This window comes from Saccopteryx leptura, chromosome 4 (assembly GCF_036850995.1).
Source record: "Saccopteryx leptura isolate mSacLep1 chromosome 4, mSacLep1_pri_phased_curated, whole genome shotgun sequence".
NCBI classification, from domain to species: Eukaryota; Metazoa; Chordata; class Mammalia; order Chiroptera; family Emballonuridae; genus Saccopteryx; species Saccopteryx leptura.
Genome location: NC_089506.1, coordinates 21,183,226 through 21,199,338, shown reverse-complemented (window position 1 = coordinate 21,199,338; position 16,113 = coordinate 21,183,226). Strand labels below are relative to the sequence as shown.

The 16,113-nt window shown below is 40.6% G+C and overlaps 1 protein-coding gene across 1 annotated transcript in view; it reads right to left on the bottom strand.

Moving 5' to 3' along the window:
• Window positions 1–1,535: 1,535 nt before the first annotated feature.
• LONRF1 (LON peptidase N-terminal domain and ring finger 1) overlaps window positions 1,536–16,113 on the bottom strand; it is a 28,742-nt gene continuing 14,164 nt past the window's right edge. The window contains exons 5-12 of the mRNA XM_066380259.1: window positions 15,389–15,629; window positions 15,201–15,297; window positions 13,806–13,920; window positions 10,610–10,731; window positions 7,615–7,773; window positions 7,338–7,500; window positions 5,803–5,955; window positions 1,536–2,406 (exon numbers count right to left, since the gene is read on the bottom strand). Coding sequence (XP_066236356.1) covers window positions 2,248–2,406; window positions 5,803–5,955; window positions 7,338–7,500; window positions 7,615–7,773; window positions 10,610–10,731; window positions 13,806–13,920; window positions 15,201–15,297; window positions 15,389–15,629 — 1,209 coding nt within the window. The 3' untranslated portion in view covers window positions 1,536–2,247. The remainder of the gene's footprint in view (window positions 2,407–5,802; window positions 5,956–7,337; window positions 7,501–7,614; window positions 7,774–10,609; window positions 10,732–13,805; window positions 13,921–15,200; window positions 15,298–15,388; window positions 15,630–16,113) is intronic.

The window sequence follows — 16,113 nt, the reverse complement described above, 5'->3', positions numbered from 1 at the left end:
ACTTAAAGTGATAAGGGGAACAAGTCTGTCTTTTTTGTTGTTTTGTTTTGCTTTTCTTTTTAAAATAAACTCTATGGAAAGTGCAAAGTTCCCAGAAATTAAAAAAAAAAAAAATCTCTAGACAAAGCAACTATCAGAGATCATCTACCACAAAATTAAGGTTAAATGATAAATAAAATCCATGAATTCTTTTTAGTACGTGTATATGTGCGTGTGCACACACACATGTGAACACATGCACACATACTGAACATAAATCCAATACTAGGTAACTCCTAATGCCTTCTACATTTGAGAATTATCAAATAAACTCTTCATTTCTACTACCCAAACACCATTTAACAGGTATTGAATAGTTTTGTATTACAAGAAAGTCTAACCTAATACTTCAGAAACTATTGATAAAGTACTTTTGGGCAATGGCCCATTCTTTATAAAATATTTTCTGCAGAACTAATGAACAGATTCTCAATTAGTATAATTGAGGGGGCAAAGGGTGGTTCTCTAGGCAGTCATTTCTGCGTATACCTTTTTATAAAAATATTCAACATTAAAAGATGATTTATATGTATTTGGAAAATCCTAGCTGGGAAATTGGAGACTGAAATGGTCAAGTCTGCTTAAACAAGAGGAGTCCCCAGTGGATGACACGTATTGATCCTAATCCTATAGGGACATGGATTTTAAAGGCTGAAAAGCAGTAGAGCAGCGGCTTCCAGCCTGTTCACACCTAGGCCTGGCGAACACAGGAGGATTATTTTGGTGGACCGCTAAAACAGAATTCACCCTGAGCATAAGCAAATTCAACTAAGATCACTGGGTCCATAATCTTCATAGAACATTAGGGTGGTTCACTCTTTCAGGAGAAGCACAAAATTCTTGGCCGCCTTAGAGGATGGTTGTAGGGCCTCCGGCCTCCTTAAGACACTGCAGCACTGTTTGGTAAAAATGTGACCAAAAAAGTAGTTTGAAAGATAGTGTTAATGTCTCCTGGCATAAAACAGTACGCAACGCTGTCCTGTCACTATGCAGTTTGATTCCTCCACTGACTTTTTTACGTTGACCTAAAATTTAAGAAAAAAAATTATTATGAATTTAGCTTTTATTCAAAATTAAATAAGCAAAAGCAAATTTTTCAAAAACTTTTACAAATTACTTACGTAAAAGAAAGTTAATAGGGACAGTCATAAGTCTGCAACAAATAATTACAAAAGTATCTAGGGCAGCATGAATATAACCATGTCACAGCATGGCCCTCTAACTGTGATATGAATAAGGCATAACTAACATTTGCACCAAGACCAGAATTAAAAAATAAAACATACTTGAAAAGCTTAGGTCTACGTTAAGCTTCTTCTCTTCTCTCAGATCATTAATGGGTTTATACTATGTAATTTTTTTAAACAAACACATCATGTCAAACTATAAATTACATAGATGGGCAGTTAATGTGGGCGCCCCCTAAAATGTACAAACTAACTGGTACTGGACTGAGTTCTCCACTTGCCTTTATGTACAATGAAATGTAAACCATATTTTCACAGTTTTAAGTGTTTTATGAATAGATGCACAGTACCATATCAGGTTTGCAACTGTTCCTGAAAACTGGCTCTAGGTTCTGCACCCCATGCCTGCTGGCCACTGGGATGCAGGTATTTACATAAATAAGAAAGTATCATAGACAATGGTCAAGACAGTTCAGCAAGAGCAGGATTTCCAACAGAGTGATACTCAATACCATAGTTTACGTATTTGTGCAAATATAAGCATTAGGACAGAGAGATCTGAGGCAAATTCAATCTGCAAACACTTGTATCGCTACTGTTGTAAACTTGGGCACTAACTGACCCTCGGTGAGCTCTGCTCTCTATGGCTTTTTCTTTGAAGATCTTAAAGCCAGAGAAAATGCACACATACTACCCACACGCTCACACACGCACACACACACTCCACATTCACACACAGTTCTCATTTCATTTTAGAATGTGGTACATAGTGCAACTTCATCACAATGTAGAGGTTTAACACACATTCGCTGCGTGTTTTTCTGTGCAAGTTCTTAGTGGTCTAACTCCTAGTTGAGGGTATTCATTTGCAGAACCACATGATTCTGGAGGTTAAGGGAAAAAAAACCCTCGAGTTTCATTACAATTCTCGAACCAGCACTGGATGTGCAAAGGCCGCGGACAACCCGGCCGACAACACAGCCGGGTTAGGGTAACTTGAAAGGGAGATCGGAGCAGTCAGTTACTTAGATTGGTCTCTAGAAAAATACGTCAGTATGTGCTGTATCTTTGTCAAGCGTTCTTTCAAAGACTTCATTGACAGGACTGACAGCTGGTATCGGGGATCCACAGGAAGAACTGCAAGAAGCCACCAACACCAGGCCGGTCCATTAGGAGTCGCCTGAAAGTAATCGACATTTTATAGTATTAGTGAAACAAATATTTACGTTACAATGACAATAACAAGCCACCACCAAGCTAGCCTTTGCTGAGCACTGTCCCTTATCAAGTCCCATCTCAAATTCCTGTACCAACCATGCAGGGAAGGCTATTGTTATAATCATGTAAAATGGGGAGCTGATGCTCAGAAACGTACTGCATTTCCCCATGTTTAAGATGCACGCTTTTCCAAAAACTCTGGGGTCTAAAAACGGGGTGCTTCTTATACAGTGGTTGTAACATTTCAAACACCAGAGATGGAACTGAGGAAGAGGCAATATATGAAGACAGTGATTCGTCATCACACACAGAGGAGGACAAGCTAATGGATAGGAGTTTTGACAGTGATGAGGAGTTGTATGAATTTTATGATAAATAAAACTTAAGTTCGCCTGACCAGGCAGTGGCACAGTGGACAGAGTATCGGACTGGGATGCAGAGGACCCAGGTTCGAGACTCCAAGGTCGCCAGCTTGAGCGTGGGCTCATTTCCTTTGAGCAAAGCTCACCAGCTTGGACCCAAGGTCGCTGGCTTGAAAAAGGGGTTACTCGGTCTGCTTACCCCACGGTCAAGGCACATATGAGAAAGCAATCAATGAACAACTAAGGTGTTGCAATGAAAAACTAATGATTAATGCTTCTCATCTCTCTCTGTTCCTGTCTGTCTGTCCCTATCTATCCCTCTCTCTAACTCTCTCAGTCTCTGTAAAACAAAACAAAAAAAACTTGAGTTCAATAACTTTATGTGATACATTTTTTTTTTAAATTTCAGGACCCAAAATTAAGGTACGTTTTACACATGGGAGTGTCTTACACATGGGGAAATACGGTTGTACATTGTCTGAGACCTCTCAGCTCTCCTCGGCAGAGCCGAGGGTCAAATACAGGCCTGACTGCACCTCCCAGCCACGCTCTCTCCTCTGCACTGAGCTGCCTGGAGGAGATTTCTCTCCGCGTCCGGCTCCTGGCATTCGGGGCCAGGTGACCGTCGTGATGAGAACTGTCCTGTGCACTGTGGCCTCCTTAGCAGCACCTCCCCACTGTGACAATCAAAAAGGTCTCTAGCTATTGCCAAATGTCCCATGGGGACAAAACGGTCCCAGAACTGCTTTCTTAAAATATGTATTTAAAACGTTTTTTAAAAGTTAGTTGGTATTTTAAAATTTCTTCAAAGAATTGTGAAATCCTAGGAAAGCTATTAGAAAAACATCTTAGCTTCTAGTTTCTTTTGGGACATAAACATATCTCCAAAGAAGCCCCTCTGAGGTTGCAAGGATTGACTACCAGCTACTGCAAGAAATAAGAATTTATATAAAAGAAATTTTAATCCACCTTTACTAGCACATTAAATTGCTTCCTACTAAACCCAAACGTAAAATTTCAGAATGACAAAAGGAATTATGACATCAGTATTGATCTCAATATGCCCCTAGAATCAAACTAGGTTTCTATATTTTTGTACTGCCTGTGCTCAACTTAGCACCACGACTACCTCTTTCTGCCTATCAGAGACAACAGGAAACTACATTTCCCAGAACACCCTTCCTCATACGGTTCCAGGTTAGACTCAGCCAATGAGAGGCGCTCCTGTGAGACTGTGAAAATTGGAAGAAAGGAAGCCACTATTCTCTGGAGACTGTTGCCACATGTGGGGACAGGTGAGATTTACAGAAGCTTCTAGAGAACTCCTGAAAACCACCTGCTCCACTGCTGCAGAGGAGACACTGGAAGGGGCTTCCCTGGGATTCCTAAAGGTGAAGCAGCTACCGCAGGGTCCTATGCAACAGCGAGCTTCTCCGTGGCAGGGGAGGGGGTGCCGGGCGCACTGACCACTGACTGCCCCCAGGTCTCAGCGCTACATCCTGCAATGAACCCTGCATTCCCAGAATGCACGGAGTGGCTGCTCGTTTTTCGGACTGAATCCCGACGTACCCAAACTAACAGGAGGTGGAGGACGGGATAGTAAAGGTGAGGGTGGTGAGGGCGACGGAAAGATAATGTTGAATTTTTCTACAAGTTTGTTTTTTGTTTTTCCTGAAGTTAGAAGCAGGGAGGCAGAGAGACAGACTCCCTCATGAGCCGGACCAGTATCCACCCGGCACGCCCACCAGGGGGTGATCCTCTGCCCATCTCGGCCATTGCTCTGCTGCAACCAGAGCCATTCCAGCACCTGAGGTGGAGGCCACGGAAGCCATCCTCAGCGCCCAGGCCAACTTTGCTCCAATGGAGCCTTGGTTGCAGGAAGGGAAGAGAGAGATAGAGAGGAAGGAGAGGGGGAAGGGTGGAGAAGCAGATGGACACTTCTCCTATGTGCCCTGACCAGGAATCAAACCCGGGACTTCCACACACTGGGCTGACGCTCTACTGCTGAGCCAACTGGCCAGGGTACAAGTTGGTTTGTTAACATTTAAAATTTCCTTATGTAATTCTGTGCTCATCAAAAGCTATTTCCACCAAGTTTAATCAGATTCAGGTAGACAGGATAAAACAAACATGCTATACACAAAATGAGTACTCAGTGGTCTGATACTGAAATTTCAAGTCCAGATTAAGATTCGGCTGGGATTCAGCCTTAGACTAACATTAGAAAACAAATCAGAGGCAGTGTGCATCATGGTGGGATGTACTATCTATCTTCATATATTTATAATCATTCCTACATGAAATCTATACCCTCTGACCACAAAGGTTTTATTCAATTCAAAATGCTTATGCCTAAGTTAATGCTCTGATGAGTCTACGCTCAGATTTCCAGGATAAGGGCCCTTCCTTTATGCCTCTTGCAGTGCCTACTACACAGATCCATCCCCTCGCCCAGGAAGTGCGTGCTACACATTAATTAAACTTAAATGCGAACCCTGAGTACCTGAGCTAGACCCTAAGAATATCAGTTTCCTCGGGAGTAAAACATTAAACATAAAGAAACAAAAATGAATGTAATTGCCAGGGTGAAATTTGGGAATAAAAGGAGAGGTGAGAAAAAATTTTTGAAAGCACAGGAAATGCCACATCTCTCAACTGTCAGAGAGGAACAGCTGACCGGCTCAGAAACAGTTGTCCCGTCGTCACAATTTACTACATAATACCACGTCCCATTTCTAACTGCTTCCTTCTCCTCTGGACAACGGCTTCCTTAGTTAAGGGGTTCTCCTTCCTTGCCCCCCCCCCACGGGCATCACAGCGGACACCTTCCCCTCTGTCCTGGTGTGGAATGCCACGCACACCACTGCACTGGAGAATGTGGTCAGGATTCTAAAGATCGGAAATGCTGTGTGCAAAGGACAATAACAAAAAAACATCTACTCATTTGGTTTATTTAAAAAGTGAGACTTTCAGAAACAACATCAAAGCCATCCTACCTGAAGGTTCTCCTCCCTCCTGGGCATTGATCCAAAGTGCTGAAGAATTTGGCTTCGAAATCTGTCTCTTAAATTCTGAAACCAGCTGCAGGCTTGAGAGTACACCAAGTCATGAAGCTGTCTGAGATTCTCTATCTCATCTTCATTCTCAACCTAGAAATACAGCAGTTAGTGAGACTTCCGTGTCTAATCGTCCCTGTCTAATATCACCAATGCTACAGAAATGGAGGAACAAGTCGAAAACCAGGGAATACTTATTTCAGTGCTGGATCAGAAAGGACTACTCTTATGCAATATATATCAGATGTTTCTGTGTCACACAGTGCCAGTGGGCCACACTAACGGGCAACAGAAGGCCTGACCGCCGCCCAGCCTTGCTGAGTAGCAATGTTCTGTCACAGAACCCCACTGACAATGCACTGTAACGGCCCCAGTAGGAGGAGGCATAGGATTGAGAGTGAGTTCTTGGACCAAGGTCTACTCCAATTTGCAATTCCTTTTGTCTTTATGGATCAGTGGCTTTGGAAAGCAGTGGGACTAAAAGTGGAAGAACAGAGCTGCTACAGGAAAGCCTGGGGGAGGGGGGTTAGGTGCCCATGAGGCGGCAGAAAGGCTAACAGAATGGAAGACAAGCAGAATTATCTTTTACCAGGGAACTGGGTTAAAAAACAAAATACAAAAAATGCAGCAGGTAACTTAGCATGTAAAGATAGAGGATAAACAATTCGATGATGAACTTCTCCTGCGGTCAAGGCCCAAGGCTGTGGCCATCTCCCTCATCCTGCGCGCACCCTTCTGACTAGGGATCAGGAAACTGAGCGTAGAATGAAATGCACCAGCCTTCCAGCCTGAGCACAGAGTAGTCTCACAGGACGCCGGTGGGAAGATGGAACACTAACGCATCCATCGCACATTGATTTCTTCAACACACATTTATATCCCACTCACTGCCTGCCAGGTGCTCTGCTCCACATACATTAGCACAGCCTAGCGAAATACCAGGCTTGCCTCGGCCTTTACACTTCGGGGATGACTCACTATGAAAACAACACAAGGGACTCTAAAAACGTTCTGAAATATAAAAGGTGAGTCTATAGCACATAAGAGACCAAAAAAATACTTTTCATTTTTGAAAGATTGTAAACGAATCACAAAACTTTAAAAGGTAACTTTAAAAGGTACCTTTGCACAATAATGTGAATGTACTTAATGCCACTAAACTGTACACTTAAAAATGGTCCAAATTCAATCAACTGCTCCAGTGAAGAACCTATGGTGCAAACACACTACATCGCAGGCACCGTACTGGTGGCTGAGCCTGCAGAAAGGAAGAGGATGTAGTTCCTCCGAGTTCTCCTGGAACTCACAATGAGGAGGAGCAAGGTGAGAAAGAGGTGAATCGGAACTGATCTGCATCAGACTTGCTGAGGCTCTGATAGAAAGAACTGCTTCATCTGCCTAGACAACAGCCCCGATGCCTGCACAGTGCCTCAGACCGAGTGCACCAGGGTGCTGGAAAACAGTGCCCATAATACCTTCACATCCTCCAGATACTCGATGTCTGCAGTGCAGTATCCATCTTTCATTCCTCTTTTTAAAACCCGAAACCGCTTTCCTCCAACTGTATCCACCACAGACCTTCCATCAGGTAAGAAATGCACATTTCTAATTTGTAACATACACCCATAATCTGCAAAACTAAAAGAAAAATTAATTAATATCAAAGTTCAAGCAACAAGAATGCAAATTCTCAACAATATTCAAGGAAAGTTTCAATATAAATAAAAATATTTAAACACACAAAAAGCATACCTATTTTGTGTATCACTGACACACATCCCAAACTGTTTAGTTCCAGTTTGTATACTTCTTCGAATCATCAGTCTGTATCTTGGCTCAAACACGTGAAGAGGGCAAGGCACAGTGGGGTAGGCCATAGTGCAAACGAATATTGGAACATTCTTGGTCAGGCTGAAGAAGAGAGAAGTTTTATTATTATATATCAGAACATACAACCAAAATGAGTCAAGCTTGCAACAGAAATAAATTACTATAAAACAAAAGGAAATTAGCCCTAAAGTGATTTTATTCTTGGCAAGAACAAGACTCAGCATCACCTTTATTACGCTCACATAGATACAATATTAACACTGAAAAACCTGTCTGTGATCCTCATATGTATACAGGCTGATTAGAATTCGAGATGCCAGGTTATCATATAGAGCTAAGTACCTTTATGAATCAAAAAGCAATTGATTATAATTACTATTTTATATTAAAAATCTGTAACATGACAGTATCTTTTATCTGTAAAACACTAAGTTACTCTTAGATAACAATAAGAAAATATGAACTCCCACAAAAGACAAAAATCAAATCATCAAAAATCCTTAGGCATTAAAAATATTTTCAAAGTTACTATCAAAAATAGGTATTTCAGCCCTGGCTAGTTGGCTCAATGGTAGAGTGCTGGCCTGGTGTATGGATATTCTCAGTTTGATTCCCAGTCACGGCACACAGGAGAAGCAATCGTTCACTTCTCCACTCCTCCCCTCCCCCTTCTCTCCCTTTCTCTCTCTCTCTCTCTCTCTCTCTCTCTCTCTCTCTCTTCCCTTTCCACAGCCATGGCTCAATTGATTTGAGTGCTTTGGCCCCAGGTGCTGAGGATAGCTCCATGGAGCCTCTGCCTCAGGTGCTAAAAATAGTTCCTTTGTGAGCATGGCCACAGATTGGCAGAGCATCAGCCCCAAACAGGGGCTGCTGGGTGGATCACGGTTGGGGTGCATGTGGGAGTCTGCCTCTCTATCTCCCCTCCTCTTACTTATAAAAGAATGGAAAGAGATAATTCAATAATATTTTTCCAGATAATTAAAATGATAAGTTCTCCATTGCCAGATTGACAGAAAATAAGGAGGACACAGGCAACACCCAGCTTTGCAAAGTGTAGAGAAGCTGGCAGAGCAGGGGCAGATAGCAACAGTGCAACCATGGTGAACAAGAATTTGGCTATATACATCAAGAATTTTTTAAAATGTTTGTATCCTTTGAACCAACAGGCTCCCTCCCCCGCTCCCAGTACTAAAAGAATGTTCAATGTAACACTATGTATAGTAGCCAAAACTTAGAAGCAAAAGGAGAGGACTAGTGAAATAAATTATGACATAGTCATAAAAAGAGATACATTTAAATGTCTATATTAAGGAGAAAAAGAGGTTATGGAATAATATGAATAAAATGATCCCATCTGTGTTTAAAATGTATTTATACATATTAAAATCTAAAAAAAAATACACCAAATGCCAAAAGAAATTTTTCCCCTGCTCATTTATATCTTCTAATATTTCTTCAAAAAGACCTCAAGTTACATATGTAAAAATATTTAATAAAAACATATTTAATACACAACGGATAATTCCTTTACTTTTAAAACTGGATTCAACCATCACTGAGCACTCTCCTTAACATAAGAACTGAACAACAGCAAAAGCGACCTGCAGACCTAGTATCGAAACCTGTAAGGACCTACGTGTGGAGGAGGAACCTCCCTTCACAAGGCCAGTCTCATGGTCGCAGCCAGATCCCCACTCAGCACCCCCGCCCACTGCTCCACCTGTCATTCTGCAGTGCACTCCTCTGTGGGTGGTCTGGTTGTGTCACTGTTTAAGATTTTAAAAGTATATCTGTAGCTTTTTTATTGCCAGCTTTTTGCAGTGTTGATCAAAAAAACTTCATCAGAATATTTACTACCATAACACAACACAATAAAATATCAGTTCCACGAGAAGACAGCTCAATATCGATTTCCATAGAGAAAAGATCAGATGTCTTTCTTCCAGTGAAGGCCACTGGCCCAATGGGACACTGGGTGGACACTGGGTGAAAGACCAGTCTGCCAGCACAATTACATTTTTCTTAGAAAGTGAGGATAAAATCTTCAATTTATAATACAAAAAATAATGGAAACCAAAGGTTCGATAAAAACAGTATACCAAAATTGCAATTTTGTTCTTTAGCATGCTAGTTAAAAGAAAATAAAAGAAAAAGAGTTAAGAAATTAAAAACCAATGGAAGATATTTAAAGAGACTCAAGTGATTGGTCAAAGAGGGGAAGATATTGGAGAAAAATAGTACAAGAAGGAAAGGTGTCCAGAGGAACAAAACCAGGTTCAACCTACCCAGCCCAACCAGCCATGACGTGCTCTTAATAGTAGTCTGTTCCACCAATCCCAGCGTCACCTCCAGGTTCCTCACATTCCTGTTACTAACTCTATTCTGCTTCAAGGCAGTAGTTTCATTAACTGAGAATTTGGCCCTTAAATCATTCTTCCCCCACCCTTTGCCCTTTTCCATTTCAGTCTCAGGCCTCAAATTCCCACCTTCCAAACCTCTAACTGGCTAAACCTCCACCAATCCCGACAATTGTCGTCCCCCCCCCCCCCCCTCCTCCTGCCGGGCCTTGATACCTGAGGGCTGCTGTTCCCAGCAACCTCGGTTGCTAGCTCCGCCTTCATTCCGGGTGCCAGTGCCTCCTGTCACTAAGAGACCCTCCCCCACCTAAAACACTGCTTCAAAGCAACGGGCTGAGTCAATAATTCCCAGCAGAACATAGGGAAGTTACCAAATGAACTTTTAAATAATTCTGTTTTAGGACAGGGGAAGGTGAATGATATTTGTTTAACATAAGCCTTTGACTATATGGGTTGAACTAAATAAAGACAGGATCCAGCTTGCACTTAGAAGGTTTCTCCTTCTATTTTAAAGGGTAGTAGTTTGCAATTTGATTGTGTTTTTATGAGAAGAAACTTACTGTGAGAGTTCAGCAGTTTCTTCATCATATATTTTTTTTCTCTCAGACAGCTCATCAGGCAGATACTTCACTATTAATTCTTCCAACAGCTGTGTGACACAGTACCTCCTATCTGCTAGATACTAAAAGACAATATTATTTTACATTCCAATACTTCTTTCCTATAGTATAAAACAGGCAAAACAGTTCAGCAGATAGAGTAAAGCCTTTATTCCATATTCACACAGTCAATCCTGAATGAATTTGTGAGGGAACTTCACACTGTCTGAGGCTTGCTCAAGAGCAGAGAGACACAGTGCAGCCCGAACCAAGCCCTTCGGTAAGGCCTGTGCCTGGCTCTGGCCACAAACCCTTCATTAGGGGCTGCCAGCCCTGCCCCGCCTTCTCCCACACCAAAGGCCAATTTCCATCTGACAGCTCACGGGCACCTGAAACTAGCTTTTTCACTGAGAAACCAAAATAAGGAATTAAGAAATTGGTATGTGTGCTTTACTTTAAAAAAGCAAAATTAGCCCACCCCCTTTTTGTTCCCCATTTCAGTGGCAGTTTCCAGATAGTTTTGTTTTCTTTCAGATTCTCCTTCCCCTGCCATCTGACTACCACTCAGACCCTTACCAAGAGGTAGCTTTTCATGTAAGAGTCCCTGGACTCTATAAAATGGTACATTTTACACTCCCTTCATACCCTGAAAAACTGCCGCTCTCATGCATTTTTGTGTGGTTATTCCAACTGCTAAAAGCCATCTCTTCCACACCTGCTGACAAAATGCCCCTTTCCAGGTCTGGCTCCAATTTCACCTTTTCATAAAGTCTTCCTTAGTTGTTTTTCTGTCTCCCAAGAACCCCCTCTTTTACTGCTTTTACCACATGAAAGGCAGTTACCATGCTCTGCACTGTTACACAGATGGGGACAAATACATCAGTTCTCTGTAACGGACTAACAGCTGCACAGGGGCGGGGACCAGTCCGAGTGTGTGCCCCGAACTCCGAACTCCGGACAGAGAAACTGCCCAGTACAAATTTATTTAATAAAGGCGGTGAGGAGAAATTCTTGGGAGATGACGATGAGACAAGAGAAGCCATGCTTTTATCTGAACATGCACAGAAACTAGGGTTTTGTCCCCATCCAGTGAAAAACAGAGTGGGGAAGATGAGGTTAGGAGATGGGTAACAGCAGAGGTTTTCAGAGGGCAGCATGAGCCAGGGCTCATTGCAATGCGGACTGCTGTGCCCACCCGGAGTTTCTGCAGTAGAGGCTCCAGGGCGGGGTCTGACCTCTCCCACAGGCTCCTGGTGACAAGTGCCACTGCGCAGGAACGCGCTCTGAGAACCACCGATAAGTGGTTCTCCTGAGCAGATCATGCAGCTACAGTTAACTGACAATTGTTTTATAAAATTAATCAAATTATAGACATTATAAAAGCAATTTTATTAGTATTTTTCTATTAGATTAATAAAGACGTTTTAAAATGTAATGCTCATGTATTAAACTTAAGGAAATATGGCCTCTCTTACATTACTGATAGAAATCTAAATTTTTACACTTCTAGGGACCTAGCCAATTTGGCAATTGGTTTTAAGTCTTATAAACATAAGACCTTTAAGCTAGTAACTTACTTCCCAGGAACTTATCCTAAGGAAATGATCAAAGACATAAAATATGGTATATATAAAAAAAGAGAAACAAAATAATTTACAAACCCAATAATAGGAAAATATTAAATCATTATATTATTATACTGCCATGAAAATTCTATCTTTAAAATATGTTGAAAAAATGAGCAAAATAAACTCACAGTAGGAAAAATGTTACACTGTAGACCATATCAATTTTTACTTCTTAAAATATATATTTAGATTGGACAAATTATATTATACAGGGTATTTTCAAAGCCAGGACACAGGATAAAGTTATTTTTAAATAGTATGTTAGTTGTATTTTTAAATAATATGCTTATTTTCTTTCAAACTCCAAACATTTTTTTAAGGTGCAGTACCTCTAAATTTAAAGCAATATATCTAATTGTTAATCTAAAAAAAAAGTATAATAAATATAGATGAGAGTATCTAAAAACTCTGGAAACACAGGAAAAATAGCATATTTAGAGTACTTCACCTAAAAACACTGAGTATACTAGTTGAACCTGTAATTAACAAACTCTTCAATAATAAGTTTATCTTGTTTCCTGATTTTGTGAACATTCTGCATATGATTGTATGTTTTTCATATCAGTTTGTTATATAGACACATATCAAACATAACAATACATATATATTATACTTCTAGAGTCATGTTTTGTACATAGAAAATAGTTATTATGTTCAATAGTAAAACGGTTTTATCAACTTTTTATTCATATTTGGAAGACACTTTATGTTTCAACAATCCTGTCAACCACCCGGGACAGGATCACTGTCCCTGACCAATGCCACCGGCACAGCTGGAGCTGAGTGAAGGCTGTGGCCTCCCCGCAGAGAGGCCCAGTGCCCGTGCACACTGAGGGGTGCTGTCCTCCCATCCGCTGCAGTGAACACCCACCTGGGATCTAGCCGTCCTCCTAACACGGCTATGAGCGCTGACCACTACTCTGTGAGAAGGGGTGTGGGCAGCCGTGTCTCCCTCTCCTCTCTAGAGCTGTCCAGTAGGGTGGTAGTCACAATCAGTCATATGTGCCTACTTACATGGAAACTCATAAAAATTAAACAAACTTCTTGGTTGCCTTAACCATATTTCAAGTGCTTCACAGCCACATGTGGCTAGTGACTACCAGGACGGACAGCACAGAAATAGCGCATTTCTATCAATGCAGAAAGTCTACTGGACAAAGTTGGTTTGGATGTTAAGGGGACTGAACTAGGTCACAAATCTGACCTATTATTGGGAGTGGGAGGCAGGGCAGTTGGGTTTCCCCAAATTGTCATTAAAACTGAACCTACTCCTGACCTGGTACTCGACCTGTCCCCTTTGTTGAAGCATTAAGTACAGGGAGCTTGGTCTCCAGGAGCTCTCTGCACTCCCCTACCCTCTCTCACCTCACTGTCTTCAACCCTAACATGCAGATGAAACATTATCTTTTTCAGTCACTCAGCATGTATGATGTAGTTCATTCTGAACCCGATAATCACTGTATCTATAGCTGAGCAGAAATAAAACCATGCTGCCAAACTTAGGACCAACAAACAGATAAAATGTTTACCTCTTTTAAGCTTTCTTTGCAAAGGGGACAATATGGTGTATGATCTAAACAACGTTCAAGACAGTTCTTACAGAATGAGTGTCCACAAGGGGTTGTTACTGGCTCGAAAAACAACCTGAAATCAACCAAAGTGCATGTTAGTCTTCACATGAAACTATCGTTGGAAAAAGTGGCAAACTAATAATAGAACCATAACACTGATCTCTATTTAGAGGAGGAGGAAGGAGGGCCTGGTGGGCAGAAGAGGAAAGGGGCAGTGACCAATGCAATTACACTCTCCTGAGAAACGTCTTAAATGTCCTCTATCAATGGAGGAGCCCTGCCAGGTCCCCAGAGCTGTACTAACATCGCCACCACTCGCCGCATGCGGCACTATGCACATGAAATGCGGCTGCTCCAAACTGAGACATGCAGTAAACATAAAATACATGCCCGAGTTCAAAGACTAAATGCAAAATAAATAATGTAAAATAGATCATTAATAATTTCAAAGTAGCTTTCTTATTTTCTTATCTCTTTAAAGCTGGTTTTCTTAATAAGCTTATAAAAGGCTCACTATATGAAATTCATTAAAAGGAATAATCCAATAAATATTACAGTTAAGTCCTAAAGAAATATAGGCTTAATACCAAATGCAATACTCAAATAACATGGGAAAAATTAATTTTACTTACATTATAACTATTTCCTGAAAGACCTCTGAATTTCCTATAAGGATTGTAAGTGTACAGGTACTTCAGAAATGGTCCAGTCTAATCCCCTCAGCTCATAAACGAAGACCTAGGCTCCGAGTTAGAGACTCGCTGAGGAACACCGCTAGTTACTGTCGGCCTCGTGGGGCCGGGCCAGGTCTCGGGACTCTGCGTGCACCGCTCCTTCGACTCCACACAACTTGTGTGAGCAGAAAGCATTCCCTCCAAACTGTCAGTCTTTTAGAATTCTAAGCATTACATAATGAAAATCCTTATCCAATGATACTTTTAATGGGATTTTATGGTTAAGATATATAAACGAGAGTCACATGTATACAATACATAATTAGAATTCTTGCTCAGATCTAAAATCATGGATATATCTAAGTTTTAATAATAATATGTACAGTTTTTATAGTACTTTACAATTTTCCAGGTACTTTTTATATAAGTCACTATGATAGAGGCTATGCAAATAATGACCCCACTTTCTAAATAAGGAAAACGAGGTTCATACATTAAAGTTACTTGTCCAAGGTATCAACAGTTAACCTAGGAGTAAAATTCCTATCTTTTGATTTTCAGTACAGTACTCTCTGTTCATTACATTGTCCATTATTACAGAGTAGATTACCTTCATCTACCCGTATTTTATTTACATTAGTATAAAATATTCATCTTTTATAAAGTTTTACATACTTACCTCATGCAGAGAGAGCACTCAAAATCCGAAACATCTATTAATTCTTCTGGGATGTCGCCATAAGTTACTGCAAACGTACAGACTTCACTGGAAGTTTCTATTTAAACAAAGAGTGTTATTTTGGGAAAAAAGTTTACAAGTTATTCTAAATAAATAAATATTTTATATGAGAGTCATTAAATGTTTACCTCCTTGCTTTTTAAGCTTATTTCTTCCATCTTCATCGACAAGCACATCCTGTTCTAAAAGAGACAACTTTCTCTTCAGAAGAGCACCTTTTTCTTGAACAGAGAGTAAAGGTTCCGAGGACACTCTTTTTAAGCAATCCTCTCGGGCAGGCATTTCTGTGGAATTTATAGCCTGTGCTGACTGAGCACGGTTTAAGCTTCCTTTGACAGGCTCTGACGGGACCTCTGGTATTTCTGCGTTCTATAAAAATACAGTAACAGGGCATCTGTATTTCTTTACTATCTTTTCTCGCTCTCACCAAAAATCAAACCGAAACGATATTTCAACATCTTGTAATGTTTATTTTACTGTTCATTTAACAGCATCAACTTTTAATTCTAAAACCTTGGCAAGTAAATGATTTTTGCCAGTACTTACATAGTCCTAGACACCCAGCAACTTACATTAAAATGAGGTTTAAGCAGTTATATTAATATAGTTGTTTCTACCCCAAAGAAACAAAAATAAGCATAATGTTCTCTATTTTCCAAGAGACTAAAAGTTCTCTAACATTTGGGTGACCTAAAATGTGATTAATGAACAAGTCTTTTACATAAAAGTTTTTAGTCTAAAATAAAAGGTTAAAGACAAAAATCCTATTAAATATAATAGCTTAAAAGTACCTAAAGAGATTCTAGTAGTTGAAATTAGGGAAGTGAAGATCTTAACTTGTACAGACACAGAC